The following is a 25897-nucleotide window of genomic DNA, read 5'->3' on the forward strand; positions in this document are numbered from 1 at the left end:
ACAGTGTCAGAACTGAACTGAATTGCTGGATACTCAGTTGGTGCAAGAGAATTGAGGAACTGATAAATGGTGGTGGAAAACACACCAATGCTCCAAACAAAACAGCCTTAGACCAGCTTTATGTAAGGCTATTGGTGTATAACCTCTACTAATTCAGAAATTAATTATTTTATCCCCACATTCTTGGAATAGGGAATCTTTACCTAAGAAATATGATCTTTCCTAATGTCACTGGATAAAAAGGTCCAAGTTGGCCTCTCACAAATAGTGACTTTTGAAACATGGCAAGTCAAACATGAGCATTTATTTAGATCCTGTCTGACAACAGGTAGTATGATAGGTGTTGGGAATAGATCTGTGAATAAAATAGACATATCCTCTGAACTCAGAACATTTATAATCTCATGAAGAGAGAATCAAACAAACACATGTTACAAACATTGTGGTAAGAGCCATAAAGAAGTAGAAGAGTTAACTAGGGAACCCTGATTAGACACACTCAGACTGACAGAGTCATAGGAAGCTTTCTGGAAGAAATGAGGTCTAAGAGCTAAAGTTAAGTAGGAATTCTGTATCCACCCTTGCAACTGCACTTTTGCTTAAGCTATTTACTCTCCTAAAATAAACACCTCGAGTCTATACCTATGAATATCTATCAATTGTTTGAAGGTCCAGGGGCACTGAAAGCAGTTATGATCAACCTCCAAGGATCTTACTGTCAATCATCTCATTCCCCAACTGGAGGAAAAAGAAAGAAGACATAATATGGGGAGGATATCAGGATCATCGTATTCAGAGAGATTCTGCCAGCTCTTCCTCCTGAGTAAAGAGGCTCAGAGCTGAATTATGCCCAATGAATTGCTCAACAGTGAGTTTAGAGTATATATCTATTGACTTTTTGAAATGGAACTTTGGCAGCTTCAGAATTCTAGTACCACTGTGTTGACTTCCTATGTTTGGACCTCTACATTTGAATAAAGTAAGCAATGAAGTTAACCTAGATTAGAGTCATTTGTTATTAAGGTATAAGGATTTTGGAGTCTGTGCTTCTACACTGTGTAATGGCAGTGTCTGGGAGCCAATACCTGTAGCAGGCAGCAAAAAAATAAGGTTGCACAGCTAAGAAATTAGGCCTTCCTGGTGGCTCAGATGGTAAAGAATCTACCTGCAAGGCAGGAGACCTGGGTTCTATCCCTGGGTTGGGAAGATCCCCTGAAGGAGGGCATGGCAACCCACTCCACTATTCTTGCTTGGAGAACTCCCATGGATAGAGGAGCCTTGCAGGCTACAGTCATGGGGTCGCAAAGAGTTGGATGCAACTGAATGAGTAAGAACAGTACAGCTAAAAAATTAACCATATTAATCAGAAAAATATTCAATCCATTGTTATCTCCTGACTACAACAGAACATCAATTTTGAAGCTAAATCCTTAAAAAGATTCTGACATAGAAATGAATCAGAAATGTTCATGCCTATAAAATACAATGAAAGTCATCAATAATATTCAAACTACATAGAATTATCAGTGATGATTTTTCTCACTAGGAAGAAGTCAGAAATATCACATTGCTTAGAAAAAAAAAAGACTTCTTTTTTTTACACACTTTCTCAAAAGAATCAATAGAATGCTGCTGCTGCCAAGTCGCTTCAGTCGTGTCCGACTCTGTGCAACCCCATAGACAGCAGCCCACCAGGCTCCCCCATCCCTGGGATTCAGCAGGCGAGAACGCTGGAGTGGGGTGCCATGCCCTCCTCCGGGTGGTGGTCCAGGCCCAGGGATCGCCCCTCTATCTCCTGCATCTCCTGCACTGGAAGGCAGGGCTTTTTACCACTAGGGTCACCTGGGAAGCTTTCAGAGTCACTACATAGAAGAAAACCAAGCTTTCCATTAGGTTGAAATAATGAACTGACATCTATTTGAAGGAACCTAATTACAAAAAGTCCACTCTGTTACCAGGCAAACATTCACTGAGGAAGCACTATGTGCAAACTAGGCTCAACAAGAAACACAGTAGGTCTAAAAAAAAAAAAAGGAGCAATGTTGTCTTCCCTCAGAAGCTTTTAATCCAGTTACAAACACATGACAAAATAGAGTTCTACAAAATTATAACTAAAATACAAGATGGGATATAATTTTGCTAGATAGGAGCTAAAGTACTAATTAAAAACTAAGGAAGAGATATGTTAATACATGGTAGATAATATATGAAGTTTCTACATTTTCTTATGTTTAAAAAATATTACAGGCCCAAAATAAAAACAAGAGATACTAAGAATATGTTCACATGAAGAATCCTGTGTTCATAAAATGAAATACCTAAAATAAACTGGTAGATTCACTAAAAACAATGATAATGTTCCAATGCCTTGAAAATTACCTTTAATTAACAAGTGAAATGCATATTAGTAAATTCAATTCTGCCTGCATGAATACTTCTCTTTGGCCAAGGTACAAGAATGTCCAACAAATTAAAGAAACACAGATATCCAAAAAGATACCCACTGATGTAAATGTTTTTCATTATTAAAAGGGATTTAACTCCAAACTAAAGCCAGACACTAAAATAATCAATCTTTCAAAAATAATGTTGTATAAAATATTTTGTATCTTTTAGTAGGATACATTGTTTGCTCAGAAAACATGGACAAATGATGGCCATAATCAACTTTGGAGAACTGCTGTTATTTGAAAATGCCGCTCTATAGAGTCAGCAAAAACAAGACCAGGAGCCGACTGTGGTTCAGATCATGAACTCCTTCTTGCCAAATTCAGAATTAAATAGAACAAACTAGGGAAAACCACCAGACCATTCAGGTATGACCTAAATCAAATCCCTTATGATTATACAGTGGAAGTGACAAATAGATTTAAGGGACTAGATCTGATAGAGTACCTGATGAACTATGGACGGAGGTTCGTGACATTGTACAGGAGACAGGGATGAAGATCATCCCCATGGAAAAGAAAGGTAAAAAAGCAAAATGGCCATCTGAGGAGGCCTCACAAATAGCTGTGAAAAGAAGAGAAGAAAGCAAAGGAGAAAAGGAAAGATACAGCATCTGAATGCAGAGTTCCAAAGAATAGCAAGGAGAGATAAGAAAGCCTTCTTCAGGGAACAATGCAAAGAAATAGACGAAAACAACAGAATCAGAAAGACTAGAGATCTCTTCAAGAAAATCAGAGATATCAAGGGAATATTTCATGCAAAGATGGGCTTGATAAAGGACAGAAATGGTATGGACCTAACAGAAGCAGAGGATATTAAGAAGAGGTGCCAAGAATACAAAGGAGTACTGTACAAAAAGGAGCTTCACAACCCAGATAATCACGATGGTGTGGTCACTCACCTAGAGCCAGACATCCTGGAATGTGAAGTCAAGTGGGCCTTAGGAAGCATCACTACGAACAAAGCTCGTGGAGGTGATGGAATTCCAGGTGAGCTATTTCAACTCCTTAAAGATGATGCTGTGAAAGTGCTGCACTCAATATGCCAGCAAATTTGGAAAACTCAGCAGTGGCCACAGGACTGGAAAAGGTCAGTTTTCATTCCAATCCCAAAGAAAGGCAATGGCAAAGAATGCTTAAAAGTGAAGTCTCTCAGTCGTATCCGACTCTTTGCGACCCCATGGACTGTAGCCTACCAGGCTTCTCCATCCATGGGATATTCCAGGCAAGAATACTGGAGTGGGTTACCACTTCCTTCTCCAGGAGATCTTCCCAACCCAGGGATTGAACCCAGGTCTCCCACATCATACCACACTTTACCCTCTGAGCCACCAGGGAAGTTCAAGAATGCTCAAACTACCGCACAATTGCACTCATCTCACATGCTGGTAAAGTAATGCTCAAAATTCTTCCAAGCCAGGCTTCAGCAATATGTGAACCGTGAACTTCCACATGTTCAAGCTGGTTTTAGAAAAGGCAGAGGAACCAGAGATCAAATTGCCAACATCCGCTGGATCATCGAAAAAGCAAGAGAGTTCCAGAAAAACATATATTTATGCTTTATTGACCATGCCAAAGCCTTTGACTGCGTGGATCACAATAAACTGTGGAAGATTCTGAAAGAGGTGGGAATACCAGACCCCTTGAACTGCCCCTTGAGAAACCTATATGCAGGTCAGGAAGCAACAGTTGGAACTGGACATGGAACAACAGACTGGTTCCAAATAGGAAAAGGAGCACATCAAGTCTGTATATTGTCACCCTGCTTATTTAACTTCTATGCCGAGTACATCATGAGAAACACTGGGCTGGAAGAAGCACAAGCTGGACTCAAGATTGCTGGGAGAAATATCAATAACCTCAGATATGCAGATGACACCACCCTTATGACAGAAAGTGAAGAGGAACTAAAAAGCCTCTTGATGAAAGTCAAAGAGGAGAGTGAAAGAGTTGGCTTAAAACCCAACATTCAGAAAACTAAGATCATGGCATCCAGTCCCATCATTTCATGGGAAATAGATGGAGAAACAGTGGAAACAGTGTCAGACTTTATTTTTGGGGGCTCCAAAATCACTGCAGATGGTGACTGCAACCATGATATTAAAAGACAGTTAATCCTTGGAAGGAAAGTTATGACCACCTAGATAGCATATTAAAAAGCACAGATATTACTTTGCCAACAAAAGTCCGTCTAGTCAAGGCTATGGTTTTCCCAGTGGTCATGTATGGATGTGAGAGTTGGACTATAAAGAAAGCTAAGTGCCAAAGAATTGATGCTTTTGAACTGTGGTGTTGGAGACGACTCTTGAGAGTCCCTTGGACCACAAGGAGGTCCAACCAGTTCATCCTAAAGGAGATCAGTCTTGGGTGTTTATTGGTAGGACTAATGCTAAAGCTGAAACTCCAATACTTTGGCCACCTCATGTGAAGAGTTTACTCATTGGAAAAGACCCTGATGCTGGGAAAGATTGAGGGCAGGAGGAGAAGGGGATGGCAGAGGATGAGATGGCTGGATGGCATCACGGACTCGATGGACATGAGTCTGAGTGAACTCTGGGAGATGGTGATGGACAGGGAGGCCTGGCATGCTGAGATTCATGGGGTCGCAAAGAGTCGGACACAACTGAGCGACTGAACTGAACTGAACTGAATTTTTGGTTAAAGCTTGATTGGAAATTTTCTGTAATAGAGGTATCTATTTAACTGATGGCAATAAGATTCAATCAAATTAGGATATTTTAGGACATGAAGATCATAGAGAGTTAAGTGAAAACATTCAGTTCAGGTATATCTGGTTTAATATCTAATAATTTCTTCAACTCAGGAAAAAATAAAAGAGACTAGTAATAATCTGGGAACAAAAATTATTAGATAAACACAGAAAAATAAAGGTACATGTATAACTAATTATAATGTATGATACAGATAGAGCTTTACTAAATCATTCATTTCTCCTAAAAGCTAAAGCTATGGCACTGTCAGTGAGGGAACAAAATGAATTATGCTATATTGCTGAAATCTTCAGAACCATTCTAAAATAAGAAAACGGAAATTCAGCAAGGAGTAGTAAAGATAGAAGTGCATTCAAAAACAAATCTATCCAACATACTGCCTAAAGGTTGTCTCCACCCTAGACAGCCTTTTTATAAGTCTCATACTTAACTTACTTCGTGGCTCTCAGCCTCTCTGAATTTTCTCCCTTTATAACTATCAAGGTACTGAATTGTTTTTTCTTAACCTATGAACAAGTTATCACAATATATTAACACAACTCTAAATCGTCAGCTGATATGTAACCCAAAATATCCCACGTACAGACTTCAAAAGTAGAGGCAAAGTTTTTTATACAACCTTATTATAACTTCTCCACAAATAACTGCTTTATTTCAGATTATTCTAACAACAAAGCATTTTCACAGACAGCCAATCCTTCTACTAATGAGAACTCATGAAATTCTAAAGGAAAACATTCCTTGGGAAAACATGCATGACTCAAAACAAGAACTCCTAACATAATTTCTTTTAAAATTAAAGAAATGACGAGTTACTAAGTAATGACAAATGTATGGCCAGTAAACAGGTCTGTGTATGTGTGTGTATTCCCCACATTCTGACTTCTTTTACTTCCTAATACAAGTTCTGTCCTAAAGCCAAACTTACTGTATACTGAGACATAAACAAAAAGAACTCATAACCCACTGGCTTAACCAAAACAAAAAATAATTCATAACCCATTGATTTCCTTGGTAAAAGCTTTTAATATCTACACAGCATTACCAATGATATACCCATGCTAAAATTAAAAAAAAAAAACACTTACAACATAAATAAAATCAAACCTCCAATTTACACGAAACACAAAGGTTGAACAAACATGTAAAATGTCACTCAAGCAATGCAATCAGCAAAATCTACATTGTGGGGCATTTCATGGGGAAACCAACCCACATTTTTTCAACAAACTTCAATGCAAGGGCAGGGTAGTGTTGGACGATTTAAAAAAGACTTAAAAGCCATAAGTAAGTACAATTTAAAGACCTTATTTAAATCATGACTCAACCAACAAACTATCAAAATTTATGAAGCAGTAATCTGAGGAATTTAAGGACACATTAGGCACCTGATAACAATAGGGAACAATTGTTAATTTTCTACGGTATATTAAAAGAATTGTGGTTATGTTTTCTCTAGTTTCTTTACTTTTTAAAGATACATGTTAGAATATTTACAGATGAAATGATATGATGTGTGGGGTTTGTTTAAAAATAATTTAGAAGAGTAAAATTTGAGTAAGTTATAAATGAAATAAGATGGGCTTTGAGCTGATAACTGTTATCAGTTCAGTTCCATTGCTCAGTCGCGTCTGACTCTTTGCAACCCCATGAACTGTAGAACGCCTGGTCACCCTGCCGAACACCAACTCCCGGAGTCCACTCAAACTCATGTTCATTGAGTCAGTGATGTAATCCACCATCTCATCTTGTCAGCCCCTTCTCCTCCTGCCTTCAATCTTTCCCAGCATCAGGGTCTTTTCCAATGAGTCAGCTCTTCCCATCAGGTGGCCAAAGTATTGGAATTTCAGCTTCAACATCAGTCCTTCCAATGAACACCCAGGACTGACCTCCCTTAGGATGGACTGATTGGATCTCCTTGCAATTCAAGAGACCCTCAAGAGTCTTCTCCAACACCACAGTTCAAAAGCATCAATTCTACAGCACTCAGCTTTCTTTATAGTCCAGCTCTCACATCCATACATGACTACTGGAAAAACCACAGCCATGACTAGATGGAGCTTTGCTGGTGAAGTAATGTCTCTGCTTTTCAATATGATGTCTAGGTTGGTCATAACTCCATCCAAGGAGTAAATATCTTTTAATTTCATGGCTGCAATCACCATCTGCAGTGATTTTGGAGTCCAAAAAAATAAAGTCTCTCACAATTTCCACTGTTTCCCCACCTACTTGCCATGAAGTGATGGGACCAGATGCCATGATTTTAGTTTTCTGAATGTTGAGCTTTAAATCAACTTTTTCACTCTCTTCTTTCACTTTCATCAAGAGGCTCTTTATTTCTTCTTCACTTTCTGCCATAAGGATGGTGTCATGTGCATATCTGAGGTTATTGGTATTTCTCCCAGGAAACCTGACTCCAGCTTGTGCTTCTTCCAGCCCAGCGTTTCTCATGATGTAGTCTACATAGAAGTTAAATAAGCAGGGTGACAATATACAGCCTTGACGTACTCCATTTCCTATTTGGAACCAGTCTGTTGTTCCATGTCCTATTCTTAACTGTAGCTTCCTGACCTGCATACGGGTTTCTCAAGAGGCCGGTCAGGTGGTCTGGTATTCCCATCTCTTTAAGAATGTTCCACAGTTTATTGTGATCCACACAGTCAAAGGCTTTGGCATAGTCAATAAAGCAGAAATAGATGTTTTTTGGAACTCTCTTGCTTTTTCAATGGTCCAGCGGATGTTGGCAATTTGATCTCTGGTTCCTCTGCCTTTTCTAAAACCAGCTTGAACATCTGGAAGTTCACAGTTCACATATTCCTGAAGCCTGCCTTGGAGAATTTTGAGCATTACTTTACTAGCGTGTGAGATGAGTGCAATTGTGCGGTAGTTTGAGCATTCCTTGGCATTGCCTTTCATTGGGATTGGAATGAAAACTGACCTTTTTCAATTCTGTGGCCACTGCTGAGTTTTCCAAATTCGCTTGCATATTGAGTGCAGCACTTTCCCAGCATCACCTTTTAGGATTTGAAATAGCTCAACTGGAATTCCATCATCTCCAATAGCGTTGTTTGTAGTGATGCTTCCTAACTCCCACTTGACTTCACATTAAAGGATGTCTGGCTCTAGGTGAGTGACCACACTATTGTCACTAAAAGGGTCATGAAGACCTTTTTTGTACAGTTCTTCTGTGTATTCTTGGCACCTCTTCTTAATATCATCTGCTTCTGTCAGGTCCATACAATTTCTGTCCTTTATTAAGCCCATCTTTGCATGAAATGTTCCCTTGGTATCTCTAATTTTCTTGAAGAGATCTCAAGTCTTTCCCATTCTATTGTTTTCCTCTATATTTTTGCATTGATCCTTGCTATTCTTTGGAACTCTGCATTCAAATGGGTATATCTTTCCTTTAGTCCTTTGCTTTTCACTTCTCTTCTTTTCACAGCTATTTGTAAGCCCTCCTCAGACAGCCATTTTGCCTTTTTGCATTGCTTTTTCCTGGGGATGGCTTGCTCCCTGTCTCCTGTACAATGTCATGAACCTCTGTCCATAGTTCATCAGGCACTCTGTCTATCAGATCTAGCCCCTTAAATCTATCACTTCCACTGTATAATCATAAGGGATTTGATTTAGGTCACAACTGAATGGTTTAGTAGGTTTCCCCACTTTCTTCAGTTTAAGTCTGAATTTGGCAATAAGGAGTTAATCATCTGAGCCACAGTTGGCTCCCGGTTTTGTTTTTGCTGACTGTATAGAGCTTGTCCATCTTTGGCTGCAAAGAATATAATCAATCTGATTTCAGTGTTGACCATCTGGTGACGTCCATGGATATAGAGTCTTCTCTTGTTTTGTTGGAAAAGGGTGTTTGCCATGACCAGTGTGCTCTCTTGGCAAAACTCTATTAGCCTTTGTCCTGCTTCATTTTGTACTCCAAGGCCAAATTTGCCTGTTACTCCAGGTTTTTCCTGACTTCCTAGCTTAGCATTCCAGTCCCCTACAATGAAAAGGACATCTTTATTGGCTGTTAGTTCTAAAAGGTCTGGTATGATATAATACTGGAGATCAGTGGAGAATAACTTTAATATGGAGAAATAACTCCCAATATGATACTGGAGATCAGTGGAGAAATAACTTCAGAAAGAATGAAGGGATGGTGCCAAAGCAAAAACAACACATGGTTGTGGATGTGACTGATGATGGAAGCAAGGTCTGATGCTGTAAAGAGCAATATTGCATAGGAACCTGGAATGTAAGGACCATGAATCAAGGCAAACTGGAAGTGGTTAAACAGGAGATGGCAAGAGTGAACGTTGACATTCTAGGAATCAGCGAACTAAAATGGACTGGAATCGGTGAATTTAACTCAGATGGCCATTTTATGTACTACTGTGGGCAGGAATCCCTTAGAAGAAATGGAATAGCCATCATAGTCAACAAAAGAGTCCGAAGTGCAGTACTTGAATGCAATCTCAAAAACGACAGAATGATCTCTGTGCGTTTCCAAGGCAAACCATTCAACATCACGGTAACCCAAGTCTATGCCCCATGCAGCTGAAAAAGCTGAAGTTGAATGATTCTATGAAGACCTACAACAACTTTTAGAACTAACACCCAAAAAAGATGTCCTTTTCATTATAGGGGACTGGAATGCAAAAAAACTCTTGTGCTAATGTGAAATCATTATTCTCTCTTCTTTTACATATGTTTGATATTTCCCATAATAAAATGTGTAAAAAGAAAAAATGGTTTCAATAAGTGTTCTTTGACCATCAGGATAATTATTTGTTACAGGATACTTTCGTAAAAGGAAATATCATCTATTAGAAATACATTCTTATATATATAATTAATACTTCAAAATTTAGGAATCTAACTAAATAAGTATTAATTCACTACTAGTCACAGCATATACTTCTATCTGATAAATATTATGCCAGGGACACTGGTGCATAATGCATTGGTAAATTTATTTTACAACAATGAATCAAATATATTAATACTAAGGATAAAATTTGTTTTGAATAATTGATTGAGAAGCTGGTAATCAAAATAGCTAAAATTATTTCAATATTTATTAGCTATACACTAAGAATTTGGTCTTAAGGCCAAAATGTGAAAAAATTAATTGAAAAAATATTCAATATATGAGCCAATTTATATGTATATTCAAAGACTGCACAGAATATCCACAATAAAGAAACCAGAAGTAATAATCATACTGAAACTTTCCAAAATTTTTCATCCTATGACACATCATTAGACTTATGACATCAGAATTTTTTTATCTAACCAATATGAGTCAAATACCTATTATACAAATCAATAAGCAATTCTAGCTCAAATGGCTGAATTCACTTAATCTGTACCAATTTGAATGATGTTAGTTTACACTGATAGTTTTCCTTCTCCGTTTCCAACTGAAGAGTTCTGTATTGTTAGGTATAACTAAACATTTGTCAGAAAATGCCATCAGTGCCTGGTCCATGCCCTACCCAATTCAGGTTAAAAGTGTTCAGTTATCCAACATTTAGAGAGAATTTGGTGGTTTGCATTACTCAATACAGACGCCCTACTCATAGCAACAAAACCTTGAGTGCCACACACCCCCTCCTCCACTGTTCTCATCCACAGGGTATGAGCAAGTTGACTTTAATCCCAAATTGCAGTAGAATACATATCTGGACTAAACCAACATTACATTTTAATCTCCAGGAAATGATTCAAAGATGAGTACATGATTCAAGTTAGGAAAACTAAAACTTGTAAGGCTCAATATCAAGACTTTTATTTGCATCTAAGGCATAGAGATTTGATGTTATGAGGCTGTACAACTGGAGCTGTTTAGAACAAAACAAAGAAAGCAGAAAGCAGAACTGAGGGGTGGCCAGCAGCTCAGATCTGATTACGGCAGCTACAGAATCTAGATCTAATTGTGAATGTTTTAGGTATGAGGCCAAGAAATTCCTTTTTGCTTAAGCTATCTTGTGTCAGGCTTTGGAATCAGAGATTTCAAGATGAATCCTCACTGTTGCTCATTGCTTATGTGGATCTCAATTATCTTAAAGTATCTGCAACATAAGCTGTAAGTAAGCAAACGTATATATTCCATCAATAGTGTGTGTACCATACTTCAGGAAGCACTCTATTGAACTCACAATACTCAACATCAAACAGGAAGTTTTACATTTTCAACTTAATATGCTTCCATTCTTATCAAATCCAAAACACATGTCATTTCGAAAACACTGGGACTTCGTTGTCACCACATAATAAATAACCAGTAACAGGTGGTTCAAAACGACAATTGGTAAATATTTTGTATAAGGCACTAAGATTCTAAAAAAAAAACAATCAAAATGTGTCTATTCAAACCAAAAGTACAAGTCTTGGTTACAGGGCAAAAAATGTTTCCCAAGTTTTAAAAATACTAATTAACAATTCTAATGTTTTCTCCAAAAAACTCAACATCTTACTCAAAATAATGGCAATGCCTCGCTGAAAGAGATATTCAGTCAATTTAAATTTTAAAATGTGTTTTTCACTTCTATCTTTAATATACTGAACACATTAAGTTTTTTATGTGAACCTCTAAGCTAATTTGTTTTTCCATGTTTATCAAGTTGTTTACAGAAACAAATATATGATTTCAATCATACTCATCATTCCCTGTTCACAATATAAACATTCAGTTCAGTTCAGTCACTCCATCGTGTCCAACTCTTTGCAACCCCATGGACCACAGCACACCAGGGCTCCCTGTCCATCACCAACATCCGGAGTTTAACCAAACCCATGTCCATTGAGTCAGTGATGCTATCCAACCATCTCATCCTCTGTCGTCCCCTTCTCCTCCTCCCTTCAATCTTTCCCAACATCAAGGTCTTTTCAAATGAGTCAGGTCTTTGCATCAGGTGGCCAAAGTATTGGAGTTTAGGCTTCAACATCAGTCCTTCCAAAGAACAACCAGGACTGATCTCCTTTAGGATGGACTGGTTGCATCTCCTTGCAGGCCAAGGGGCTCTCAAGAGTCTTCTCCAACACCACAGTTCAAAAGCATCAATTCTTCAGCACTCAGCTTTCGTTATAGTCCAACTCTCACATCCATACATGACTACTGGAAAAACCATATCCTTGACTAGACAGACCTTTCTTGGTAAAGTAATATCCCTGCTTTTTAATATGCTGTCTAGTTTGGTCATAACTTTTCTTTCAAAGAGTAAGCATCTTTTAATTTGATGGCTGCAGTCACCATCTACAGTGATTTTAGAGCCCCCAAAAATAAAGTCAGCCATGGTTTCCACTGTTTCTCCATCTGTTTGCCATGAAGTGATGGGACTGGATGCCATGATCTTCGTTTTCTGAATGTTGAGCTTTAAGCCAAGTTTTTCACTCTCCTCTTTGACTTTCATCAAGAGGCTCTTTAGTTCTTCACTTTCTGCCATAAGGATGGTGTCATCTGCATACCTGAGGTTACTGATATTTCTCCCAGCATTCTTGATTCCAGCTTGTGCTTCAACCAGCTCAGCGTTTCTCCTGATGTACTCTGCATAGAAGTTAAATAAGCCGGGTGACAATATACAGCCTTGACGTACTCCTTTTCCTATTTGGAACCAGTCTGTTGTTCCATGTCCAGTTCTAACTGTTGCTTCCTGACCTGCATACAGGTTTCTCAAGAGGCAGGTCAGGTGGTCTGGTATTCCCATCTCTCTCAGAATTTTCCACAGTTCATTGTGATCCACACAGTCAAAGGCTTTGGCATAGTCAATAAAGCAGAAATAGATGTTTTTTGCAATTCTCTTTTTTTTCAATGATCCAGCAGATGTTGGCAATTTGATCTCTGGTTTCTCTGCCTTTCTAAATCCAGCTTGAACATCTGAAAGTTCACAGTTCATGTATTGTTGAAGCCTGGCTTGGAGAATTTTGAGCGTTACTTTACTAGTGTGTGAGATGAGTGCAATTGCGGGGTAGTTGGAGCATTCTTTGGCATTGCCTTTTGTTGGGATTGGAATGAAAACTCCTTTTCCAATCCTGTGGCCACTGCTGAGTTTTCCAAATTTGCTGGCATATTGAGTGCAGCACTTTCATAGCATCTTTTAAGATTTGAAATAGCTCAACTGGAATCCCATCACCTCCACTAGCTTTGTTCGTAGTGATGCTTCCTAAGGCCCACTTGACTTCACATTCTAGGATGTCTGGCTCTAGGTGAGTGACCACACCATTGTGATTATCTGGCTCGTGAAGATCTTTTTGTACAGTTCTGTTTATTCTTGCCACCTCTTCTTAATATCTTCTGCTTCTGTTAGGTCCATACCATTTCTGTCCTTTATTGAGCCCATCTTTGCATGAAATGTTCCCTTGGTATTTCTAATTTTCTTGAAGAGATCTCTAGTCTTTCTCATTCTATTGCTTTCCTCTATTTCTTTGCACTGATCATTGAGGAAGGTTTTCTTATCTCTCCTTGCTATTCATTGGAACTCTGCATTCAAATGGGTTTATCTGTCTTTTTCTCCTTTGCTTTTCACTTTTCTTATTTTCACAGCTATTTGTAAGGCCTCCTCAGACAGCCATTTTGCTTTTTTGCATTGCTTTTTCTTGGGGATGGTCTTGCTCCCTGTCTCCTGCACAATGTCACAAACCTCCATGACATTATATTGTAATGTAACATAAACATTACAATATGGTAACATAATTAGATTACTGTATAAAAGCTATCAATCTTCACTATCAGAAATGAGAAATGATGAGAGGACCTGTCCCAATAGCCATGGTTCATGCTTTTCCAGGACTGTTTGGACTATTATTACTCTAAGAATGCTAAATTTAACCTTCTAGAAATCTGTAAAACAGATGCAAGGTTGTTTGTGTGGTTCTAGCGACCTGATATAAAGGTTTCAAACAACTATTTTTCATTAAATATTCTTGTTAAGTTACAGTGATTCTCACATGGGAATTAACAGTGGTGATCTGTGATACTTAAGCAAACATATTTACCTTAGTCACTCATTACCCTATACATTTTCTTCTGAGACATAGTTGCCATATAATAATCAGGATAAATTTCCTCATTACAGTTAAACTTCAAAAACGTATATTTTCTCTACTGCTAAATTCTCAAAGCACAAACTTTTGGTTCCCAAAAGTAATGTTATGATTTGAGCCAACTTCTGTAAGAAAAATGCTCTAAATGAAGAAGTCAGTTCCTAAGCACAATATTAAGGCAAGATTTTTTAAATTCAAGTTAGAGATGAGTATCATAGCACAACTAATTTACAAAATTATAAATTTCAACCAAGCATGCTGTAATTTAGAAAAAAATACTTAAGTCAAACCCATATACGGAACTATATTAATACACTATATTATATAAGCATCCACCTACAAATTACCAAAAAAGAATCAATAAATTTTTTAAATTTAACTTTTAAAGTGCCCTAAAGTTTAGACAGATGTTATCACATGTTCTCTGAGATTTTCTCTGAGCAGCTGTTCATTTGGGCACGATCCTTATTTATTGATATACTGTGTCCAATGCTAGGGTCATATTTCTTAAACAGGAACTTGGCAACTTCCAGATTCTATGGTAAATATTGACATGTCTCAGCACGTCAATATTTATACTATCAGGACACTTTGATCAGACTCTCTTCAACAATGGCTGCATCTTATGTCTTGGCAGCCACTTGTTTCTGCCAATTGAGAAAGATTTTTCTGTATTCAATAAAATTCTCATTAACTCTTCTTACAAAATTACAATTAAGCTAATAGCATCCTCTCACACAAAGACCAGATTGAGGTCCCTGCTTATTTCAACATTTTGGTCACTGTTGCAGGGTTAGCAAAGCTCAGAGAAACAAGGCACAAATTCAGAAGTGTACTCCAAGTAATGCTTGTTTTGACTCTTAATTCTAAGCCTAATCATTATTTTCAATCCCATTGCTAAGGGTGAAAGCTGCTGAAGTGTTTTAAGAATTTACAGAATTAAATTATTTCCCTTTTCGTTAGTCCTAAAAGCTAGACAAATTTACAAAAGACTGGTTTACAGACTGTAAAAATGATGACAATATTCAGAGAGCAGTTAAAATCCAGAATGCCTGCCATAAAAGGTAGTTGGAAAGTCTGGCTCATTATCTAGAATTAAACAGTGTTTTATATGCAAAATTAGTGCACCTAATTTTTGTGCCAAGTATCAGAAATCATGTTAACAAACCAACCATTATTAACTCAACCTTAAGAGCAAACTCCCATATCTCTGGGAGAAAATCTTTGTAAAATGTTGTAAATACCCTGGGATTTCCCAGTGGCACAAAGGCTAAAGTTTAATTTAAAGCTATTGGCAATACTGGTATCTAGCAAAAGCATGAATGCCTCATCAACCATTTGGAATTCTAACATGGTTTTTTCTTTTGGGCAACAAAAGTCTCAATGGTGTTTTTCTTCTATAAAGAGCCCAATTTCATCAATATTAAAAGTTTGCTGACTATAACAACCCTCTGTTCACTAATTTCAGCCCATGTTTTAGAAAAAGTCACAACTAACTTTCTCATCAGTACTGGCAGCTTCACAAAGGACAAGGAGCACACTGCCCAGAGGTATACAATGCATTAACTAAAACCCTCCTACTAATATAAGAAGAACTGTCTTGAAGACAGTCACCTTTTTCCTTGAAAATGAGGTATTGCAAATAAAGCATTGACTTATATTGAAATCAGATTGAAATCAAAACTCCTAGCTGAGTAACTTTGGTCACGCCATTAATGCATTAAAATATTCACTGACTACATCCTTTGTACCAGGCTTTAAACATCTCAAAGATGAGTAAGACATATTCCCAGCTATCTGGTGAAACAGAAACACCCAAAGAGGATTATTATGCAAGCTTGTAAAGTACAGAGGCAAGATGGGAGCTCCTCTGAAATGTAGCACATTAACCAGTCTGAAATTTCAGAAGCAGCTTCCTTGAGTTATATCTGATATACAATTTAGAAGGTGGAAAAGGTTTAGGAGTGGAAGGAAAAAAGATAAGTAAACACATTCCAGGAAGAAGAAACTGCATGAGCAAAGGCTTGGAGGCAAGACATTGCATGATAAACAGAAGTGAAAATTCAGTTTCAGACTGACTGACACTAACAAGAGCATTTGGGGGAATCACAGGCACTGTGTTGAAGGGATCTCAAGAAAGAAGAGTAAAAGAGAAATTGGAACATGGAGGACAGAAAACTCTTGAAGGGATTCTTGCTCAGAAGAACAAATAAATGGCATTGGAATCAGAGAAAGATTAAGAGAAGCAGTTCTTAAGGTGAAAAAAATAACATGCAGGTCAACCAAAAGTTTTGTGGGTCTTAATCTAAGAACCATGGGGAAAGAGAATTTTTTAAAAAGGAGAAAAAACAGGACAATGATGAACACTAAATAACAAAGAACTTCAATCTCTGACTACGAAGACTAGTTGAGGATCAAAGAAAACAACAAATTAAGTAAAACTATTATTTTTTTACTATATGTGAATAGTATTGAATGAGAAAAAAGTCAGATAAAAGGAAATTACCAACACCATCAATACTAGAGACAAGTAAAAGGAGATGGGAGAAAGCGGTCTGGTACTAAAAGCAGTATCAATTCAATTTTTTAAACTTTTAATTTAAAAAACCATTCACTGAATGCCTAACATTCAGGTCAACTGGCCCTCCTTCATTATCCCTCCCTTTAAAAGGTTTTTATTTTACTGAACAAAAAAAGCCAGGTACAAAACACGCAAGCCTTTTAGAGTGCTTGACAGTGAAAGTTGCTCAGTCCTGTCCAGCTCATTGCCACCCCATGGACTAAACAGTCCATGGAATTCTCCAGGCCAGAATACTGGAGTAGTGGGAGCTGTCCCCCTCTCCACGGTATCTTACCAACCCAGGGATCAAACCCAGGTCTCCCACATTGCAGGCAGATTCTTTACCAGATGAGCTACCAGGGAAGCCCACTGAGTGCTTGCTGCTGCTGCTGCTGCTGCTAAGTCGCTTCAGTCGTGTCTGACTCTATGCGATCCCATAGATGGGAGCCTACCAGGCTCCTCTGTCCCTGGGGTTCTCCAGGCAAGAACACTGGAGTGGGTTGCCATTTTCTCTCCAACGCATGAAAGTGAAAAGTGAAAGTGAAGTCGCTCAGTCCTGTCCAACTCTTTGGGACCCCATGGACTGCAGCCTACCAGGCTCCTCTGTCCATGGGATTTTCCAGGCAAGAGTACTGGAGTGGGGTGCCATTGCCTTCTCCATTGAGTGCTTGAAATGAAGTGAAGAAGTGAAGTGAAGTTGCTCAGTTGTGTCCGACTCTGCGACCCCATGGACTGTAGCCTACCAGGCTTCTCCAGGCAAAAATACTGGAGTGGGTTACCATTTCCTTCTCCAGGGGATCTTCCCGACCCAGGGATCGAACCCAGGTCTCCCGCATTGGAGGCAGACGCTTTAACCTCTGAGCCACCAGGGAAGCCCCATTGAGCGCTTTGTGCAGGTCAAATACCTGACAATACTAGGGAGGTCCATGCCTTCTTTGCACAGAAAAACATAAATATGTACTATTTTTACATATAACAGTATGTAAAGTATATAAAGTATAATAGTATTTCTTACTGAACCTAAGAAATCAAAGTTGAAAATACTCTTCTAGATGCAGGAGAGGCAATAATTTTTGAAGAAGGAAATTATAAGAATCAGATTTCACTTTTAGTGTGTATGAAAGTGATCCAAGATAGTCTGAAATAAGATTCCATACCAGAGCTGCTAGAAAAGAGATTTTTGATATAGCAATGTAAGACAGTGCTTAAATTAGTTCACTGGCAGTGAAGCCAAGAGTAGGGAGTTCATGTGCTTAATGACCATATATCTCAATTACCACCTCCTTAGAGATCTTGCCAAGAGATCGTGTCAGATTAACTTTGTTGTGTTACATGAAAAACTTTATATATAAATGTATGTTCAGTCTTATCTATTGCTATTTGGCTTCCTCTATGGGTAACTTTAAAATAACTGGCATTGTTCTTCCCTATTTTGAAGCTGAAGTACATAAGAGCCCATGGTCTAAAATTAATTAAAATTCATAAATACAGTAAATCAACTGTGATTTTTAACAACTTCAATTTCCTGGTGCACTTCAGCTATCACATATAACCCTCAAGTGTCCATGTAAATGAAGACAATCTACATGACAGCAAGATGTTTGCAGGCACATTTACTACTTTGGAAACCAAGCTTGATGAGTTGCACAACATAATTTCCATAACCAAGCCAAGATTATTTAATTTGAATGGTTAAGACTTAAAAAATATATTGTAAAGCAATCACAAGACAAAGCATTACAGCTTGTTTTTTTGATAGGACAAGGTTACAGTATATTTTTATATATTTCTTATTCCCCTCTTCCCCATGCCCATAAAATTTCTGGAAGGAACAGGCCATCTTTATCCCTCTGCAGCAGTCTCATGATGGTATGAATAAAAGCTCAGTTAAGTACTTGCTAAATTTGTGTACTTAACCAATTCTTGACAATTCAGTAGATTCAAACAAAAAGTTAGTAACGGTTTAAAAAAAAAGAAAAAAGAAAAGAAAAAAACTTGGTGGGCAGTAGCCAACAATACAATCACAGATAGTAGAAACCCAAATATTGTAATCACTGTGTTGCCCTAAATATAGAAAGGTCTCATAGTTTGGCCAAGAACAGCACATAAATCAATGCATTATATGAACTTCCTTTCCTGTTTCTCTCAATCCACTTTGAGTCAAAGTATTAAAAAACTGATAATATTCTAAAAAGAATCTGGGGAGAAGGAATAGAACCTATCTAATGGGATTGTTAAAATTAGAGAAAGCTAAATAATAATACTGATTAAGAGAAAAAGTTGGTATATGTCTTGCAGGTGGACCATTTCTCTAAAGCACCTAATCAATTACTGAACTCAGGAAAGGCAGCTCCTTTCCATTTGTTCCGACAGAAAGTTCTTTCCTGACTGCAACGGGCACCTTTCAGCCTCAGATCGAACCCACTGACAATCTACAAAACGCTGAGAATTAAAAGCGAGAATGCCAATGTTAGAAAAATGATCAAACACCTTCTCAACACAACCCCCTGAATTCAAGTGTCCTAATCCCACAGCTTTACAGGGCATTTCAAAGGCGCTTTACACAAAGAATCCCGCAGGTGCAAAGGGAGAAACTGAAAAGGGAGCCCAGGCGATGCACGACAGGAGGGTAACGCCAGAGAACTCAGGTGCTCCCGAGTGTTTACAAACAGAAGGGCCAGAAGCTTACACATCGAGGGGAGTCTAAGCCGGAAAAAAACTGAGCGCGGAGGAGTTCTAGAGAAGTAAAGAAAAATAAAAATAATAATAACTGGATCACCGACTACTATTAAAACAGTCGCCACTTCCGGACCCTACCTGTTAGTAATTCCACTTCCGGCCTCCTCCAAAAGGCCCGCTCCCACAGGCGGACATCCAGCACCCAATGAGAGTGTTACCTACTTCCGCGGGGACTGAATGACGTCATTTAAGTCCCGTCCTTTCCGGTAGAGAGGAGCCTATCGTAGAGCCCGAGACCCGCGCCTCAGGAGGAGGTACCCTGACAGGCCCAACCAAACCGCGGGAAGGGGAGAGAAAGGCAAGCCGGCCGTGCACGCCTCTTCCGCCCTGGGCCCGGAAGGGTGATGTGGCTGGGGCTTCGCCGGCCTCACTATGGTAAGAACCGGGGCTTTGGGGTCGCAACTGAGCTTTGTGCAGGGGCTGCGAACCAGTACTAGGGGTGGAGGGTTGAGTGGCAGTCCCCGGCCGGGGAGCCCTGTCGCTAACTTGACTCTCCTGGGGCTCAGAGGGAGAGATGGGCCCGGGAGCCATGTGGCCCCTGCACGTCCAAACTGGGACAACCGGAGCCGACAGCCCAAGAAAGATCCTCAGGGCCGCAGAGCCCCTCCTCACACGCAGAGGCTACTTTAATGACTTGTTTCAAAGAAATGCGCTGGTTTGGCTTAACCCGTCGTTACTTATTCTTTGTGGTTATTTTCAGGCTTTAGAGCTGCCGGGTTTGCGCGCTTGTTGTTTTGCGGTTTGTTATCTCATTGCCGACCTAAGCCAGGTGTTTAATTGTTTTCAAACAAACTCGAGACATCCCACCTTAATTTTGACTTGTTGAATTAATTGGCCTTTTAGGTCTCTCCAGCTCCATTCTCTCAACTGTAAAGATGCTACTTTATAAGCTGTGATATAATGACTGGAGTTGTCTGTAGAGGTGGCTTTTCTAGAAGCTTACTGTGCTTGGAGTGGTGTCTGGCCTCGGGTCTTCCCTTCCATACATTATTAAGGTTTCCTGTGTTATTTTGTCTTATTGCAGATTCCTTTAATAGTTTGGGCCTCTTAGAGAAGCTTGAAATAAGCTTGAATAAGTTCACAAGAGAAATGTTTACTTCTCCAAGCTGCGAAAAATACATAAAACCAACGTGGACAAAGGACAGATGAAATAATCAGTAGTAATAGCAAAGATCTCCCAAGCTATGTCTGCAGGCATTTCACCTTTGTCACGGTAAATGCTAACAACCTCTACACCGGGCCCTCGCCATGAATTTAAGAGGTCTATATGCCAGATGTTGTGTTTATGAGGAAAAGATTCGTGCCTTTTATTATAGTATCAAAAGCAGCCATGACAAAAGCTTTTCTGCAGTGAAAAGTTGTTGAGCTTGTGTTCCCAGAAGTTCCTGCAGAATCCCATACAGCATAAAACCCTTAGACTTTGAATCGAAAACTCATTAATTGTTGTTTACTTTGTGCCAGCTACTTTGGTTATAGCTGGAGCATAACTCACAGTCTTTTCCCTGGAGAAGTTAACAATGTATAGAGGGGATGACATTTTATTGGTAAATTATTCCTTCCTTGGCGGAAGATACTCTCCAGTTCCAAAATCGAACTATCACATGAAAGGACACAAGTGGATAGACTTGTGTCCTGAATGAGCCATTATTTAACTTAGAAAATGTGGTTCATTTTGCAATCCAAAAAGAGTAACGAGACTGTTACTCTTAATTCTTGCATATATCCTCCTTGAGGCTGAAATGGATTATTTTACTCATAGTACAGGCAGAGATAGATTCTTCTTTTTGTCTTATGTTCTATTTAGAAGCAAGACATATACCACTTAAGATTAGCAGTATTTGAGCCATCTGGCCATACTGGTTTATTCAGAGAAACAATAATAACTCATTTATTAGCTATTGCTGTGTGCCAGGGTGCATTTGAAAAATCAACTTGAAAGTATTGTCTCATTCGAAACTTCTGAATAGATGTTTACAGGCGAAGGAAGTCAGGCATGTCAGAAGACTTCATGCTGTTGTTAATGAAAAGAACATAACTGAAAATCAAATATGTCATAGTGGTTTGTTGCTCTCAAATATAATATGCCAATCAGATGGGGGTGGAAAATAGAAATAACTGCCAAGTAATTAATGTTTTCATTCCTGCTCTGTTCCTGTGAGCTTGAGATGTCAGCATTTCAGGAGAAGTACATTGTAGTTGGAGGAGTTACACAGTGAGGTTTCTTTTTGAGTTTGTACCTAAACTTGGTTTATTTGCAAGGTAGCCAAGTGATAATGAGATGGTTAAGTAGCACCACTGATTCAATGGACATGAATTTGAGCCAACTGGGAGATAGCGAAGGACGAGGAAGCCTGGCCTGCTGCAGCTCAGAGACATGGCTTAGAGACTGAACAACAACCAGTGATTATGACTTATAGCTGAATTACTGTATTTTAATGAATCCGTTTTTCTTTTTAGAAAGAACCATTCAGTTTTTAATATCCTCCTTTTAGTGCATTCTCCCCACCCGCCCCCCAATAATTCTATTTATTTATTTTTGCCAGTACTGGGTTTTTGTTGCTGCAAGTGAGGGCTACCGTCTAGTTAAGATGTGCGAGCTTCTCATTGCAGTAACTTCTGTCATGGCAGGGCATGAGCTCTAGGTACACAGACTTCAGTAGTTGCGGCTCCTGGGCTCTAAAGCACAGGTTCAGTGGTTGCGGCACAGACTTTTACAGTTGTTTGGTGGCAGGTGGGATATTCTCAGATCACGGATTGAGAACCTGTGTCTCCTGCATTAGCAGGCAGATTCTTTACCATTGAGCCACCAGGGAAGCCCCCAGTGAATCCATGTTTTAAAATGCATTTCAAGGACATTAAATGTTTATCAGCAATAATAATTTACAACTATCAGAGCATAAGCAGTATAATAACTATATCATTTATGAATTAATACTTTTAAAAACTCCAGAAAACCTAGTTCTCCCTAACTTAAAGTTCTTCAAGATTCATCTCCAGTTTCATCTCTTCCAAAGAAGGTTTCCCTGTACCTTAAGTTTTCTTCTACTCCTTTTAGGTGTTTATTTGGACGTCTGTAGTCCAGTCCATGTATATTCTACCAGTGTCCCTCTTGCGTAGAAAACAGCACTAAGATATTTCTTATATTTCTCCCTTCTCTAGGCAAAGTTGTTAAAAGTAGAGACTAGGTCTTTTAATCTCTGCATCACAGTGTCAGAGTTAGTACTTAAATGAATGAGTGTCTGGATTTACAGAGTCATGTAAAACATGCTCATTGTATTCAAGGACTTTACAGTCCATTGGGGAAGAGTATTAAATAAGTAAATTTTACATGTCATCTGCTAGGACATAGACAATGTGTGTGTTAGAAAGAACATAAGCTTTAGACTAAACCAAACAGGGTCAGAATCATTGCCAGCTACCATCCTTTACTTGATTAACCTGAGGAAGTTTATCTTCGTTTCTTCCTATGTTGGTGTGTTAAGTGACTTACGGATATTCTCATTTAATGTTCATAAACCCTGCAAAGTAGAACCAATTTATTGCCCATATTTTATAATTAAATTGAGTACCAGGGAAAGAGTGTAATATAGTTTATTAAATAGTTTTTTTCCTCCTGTAGCTGAAAATTGTTTCAGTTCAGTCGCTCAGTCGTGTCCGACTCTTTGCGGCCCCATGAATTGCAGCATGCCAGGATTCCCTGTCCATCACCAACTCCCGGAGTTCACCCAAACTCATGTCCAGCGAGTCGGTGATGCCATCCAGCCATCTCATCCTCGGTCGTCCCCTCCTCCTCCTGCCCCCAATCCCTCCCAGCATGAGAGTCTTTTCCAATGAGTCAACTCTTCGCATGAGGTGGCTAAAATACTGGAGTTTCAGCGTTAGCACCATTCCGTCCAAAGAACACCCAGGACTGATCTCCTTTAGACGGGACTGGTTGGGTCTCCTCGCAGTCCAAGGGACTCTCAAGAGTCTTCTCCAACACCACAGTTCAAAAGCATCAATTCTTCAGCGCTCAGCTTTCTTTATAGTCCAACTCTCACATCAATACATGACCACTAGAAAAACCATAGGCTTGACTAGACCGACCTTAGTTGGCACAGTAATGTCTCTGCTTTTGGATATGCTATCTAGGTTGGTCATAACTTTCCTTCTGTTGTCACTGGGAACTGCTGGAGGGCATCGTCAAGGAGATAACACTCTGACCTGTGTATTAAGGAGTGACTAAGGATTAGAGGAGTCATTAGCTCAGTTCAATCGCTCAGTCATGTCCCACTCTCTGCGACCCCATGAATCGCAGCATGCCAGGCCTCCCTGTCCATCACCAACTCCTAGAGTTCACCCAGACTCGCGTCCATCGAGTCAGTGATGCCACCCAGCCATCTCATCCTCTGTCATCCCCTTCTCCTCCTGCCCCCAAATGCCCCCGGGAACAGAGTGTTGTTCACCCAGCCCAGCATTTCACATTGTACTCTGCATATAAGTTAAATAGGCAGGATGACAATATACATACTTGTCATACTCCTTTCCCAATTTTGAACAAGCCCTTTGTTCCATTTCTAGTTCTAACTGTTGCTTCTTGATGTGCATACAGATTTCTCAGGAGGCAGGTAAGGTGGTCTGGTATTCCCATTTTTTAAAGATTTTTCCAGTTTGTCGTGATCCACACAAAGGCTTTAGCATAGGCAATGAAACAGAATTAGATTTTTTTTTTAATTCCCTTGCTTTCTCTTTGAGCCATAGATGTTGGCAGTTTAATCTCTGGTTCCTCTGCCTTTTCTAAATCCAGCTTGTACATCTGGAAATTCTTGGTTCATGTACCGCTGAAGCCTGTCTTGAAGGATTTTGAACATTACCTTGCTAGCATGTGAAGTGAATGCAATTATCTGGTAGTTTGAACATTCTTTGCCATTGTCTTTCTTTGAGATTGGAATGAAAACTTTTTTCCTGTCCTCTGGCCACCTCTGAGTTTTCCAAATTTGCTGACATATCAAGTGCAGCATTTAACAGCATCATCTTTCAGGATTTTGAAATAGCTCACCTGGAATTCCATCACCTCCACTAGCTTTGTTCACATTAATGTTTCCTAAGGCCCACTTGACTTCACACTCCAGGATGTCTGGCTCTAGGTGAGTGACCACACCATCATGGTTATCTGAGTCATTAAGATCTTTTTTGTATAGTTTTTCTGTGTGTTCTTGCCTCCTCTTCTTAATCTCTTCTGCTTCTGTTAGGTCCTTGTCGTTTCTGTCCTTTATTATGCCCATCTTTGCATGAAATGTTTCCTTAATATCTCCTATTTTCTTGAAGAGATCTGTAGTCTTTCCCATTCTACTGTTTTCTTCTATTTCTTTCCACTGTTCACTTAAGACGGCTTTCTTCTCTCTCCTTGTTATTCTCTGAAACTTTGTGTTCATTTGTGTATATCTTTCCCTATATTTTTCTCAGCTATTTTTAAGGCCTTCTCAGACAACCACTTTGCCCTTTTGAATTTCTTTTTCCTGGGGATGGTTTTGGCCACCACCTCCTGTGCAGTGTTACAAACCTCCATCCATGGTGCTTTGGCACTCTGTCTACCAGATCTAACCCCTTGAATCTATTCATCACCTCCATTGTATAATCATAAGGGATTTTATTTAAGTCATACCTGAATGGTCTGATGGTTTTCCCTACTTTTTAAAATTTAATCCTGAATTTTGCCGTAAGGAGCTCATGATCTGAGCCACAGTCAGCTCCGGGTTTTAATTTTACTATCTGTAAAGAAAGTTAAAATCTGAGAAACTTGAAACAAATACAGTGATCATACATGATTGAATGACTGCCCTCTTGACAAGTGTAAGTAGGTTGAAGGACTAAAAATAAGAAAATCATTATAAGGTGCTTAGTAAGGAAGTCCAGTTTAGATGATTGGAAGAAAACATTGTTTAAGTGCCAACTCTGCCATGTGCTTTACATATGATGTTTTTTTAAAATCTTACATTATTGGCCACAGTGTACATGAGAAGAAAAAGGTGCAGAATTGTTAAGTGTCTTCCCCAAGACCACACTGCTTATAAGTAGTGAAGCTCAGATTTAAACTTAACAGCTCCACTTGTCATCAAATCTTGGGCCCTTTTTATTATGCAACAATGCCATTAATCCCACAGGGAATTCAAGAGGAAAGCAACATTTGTATGCCTCAGTGTGGGTTGTTTGTCAGAATCTTAATTCTGAGGCTACTATTACTTGTGCACCTTCAATACAAATGACATCACAGTAGAAAGGTTATTTTCTTAGTATTATAATAATAGTTTTGACTGCATAAATATATGAGGAATTTCCATGAGCTACACTTTGAAAACCTCTGCATTAGGTTAATAGGTAGGTATCTGAAGTGGATGCTGGTT

At 39.0% G+C, this 25897-nt stretch overlaps 2 protein-coding genes across 2 annotated transcripts in view; one reads left to right on the forward strand and one right to left on the reverse strand.

The window, feature by feature from the left end:
* XRCC4 (X-ray repair cross complementing 4) overlaps positions 1 to 19755 on the reverse strand; it is a 287574-nt gene extending 267819 nt beyond the window's left edge. The window contains exon 1 of the mRNA XM_005683394.3: positions 19593 to 19755. The gene's annotated coding sequence lies outside the window, so the exon portion shown is untranslated. The remainder of the gene's footprint in view (positions 1 to 19592) is intronic.
* Positions 19800 to 25897, forward strand: part of TMEM167A (transmembrane protein 167A) — a 45128-nt gene continuing 39030 nt past the window's right edge. The window contains exon 1 of the mRNA XM_005683393.3: positions 19800 to 19889. Coding sequence (XP_005683450.2) covers positions 19887 to 19889 — 3 coding nt within the window. The 5' untranslated portion in view covers positions 19800 to 19886. The remainder of the gene's footprint in view (positions 19890 to 25897) is intronic.

This window comes from Capra hircus, chromosome 7 (assembly GCF_001704415.2).
Source record: "Capra hircus breed San Clemente chromosome 7, ASM170441v1, whole genome shotgun sequence".
NCBI classification, from domain to species: domain Eukaryota; kingdom Metazoa; phylum Chordata; class Mammalia; order Artiodactyla; family Bovidae; genus Capra; species Capra hircus.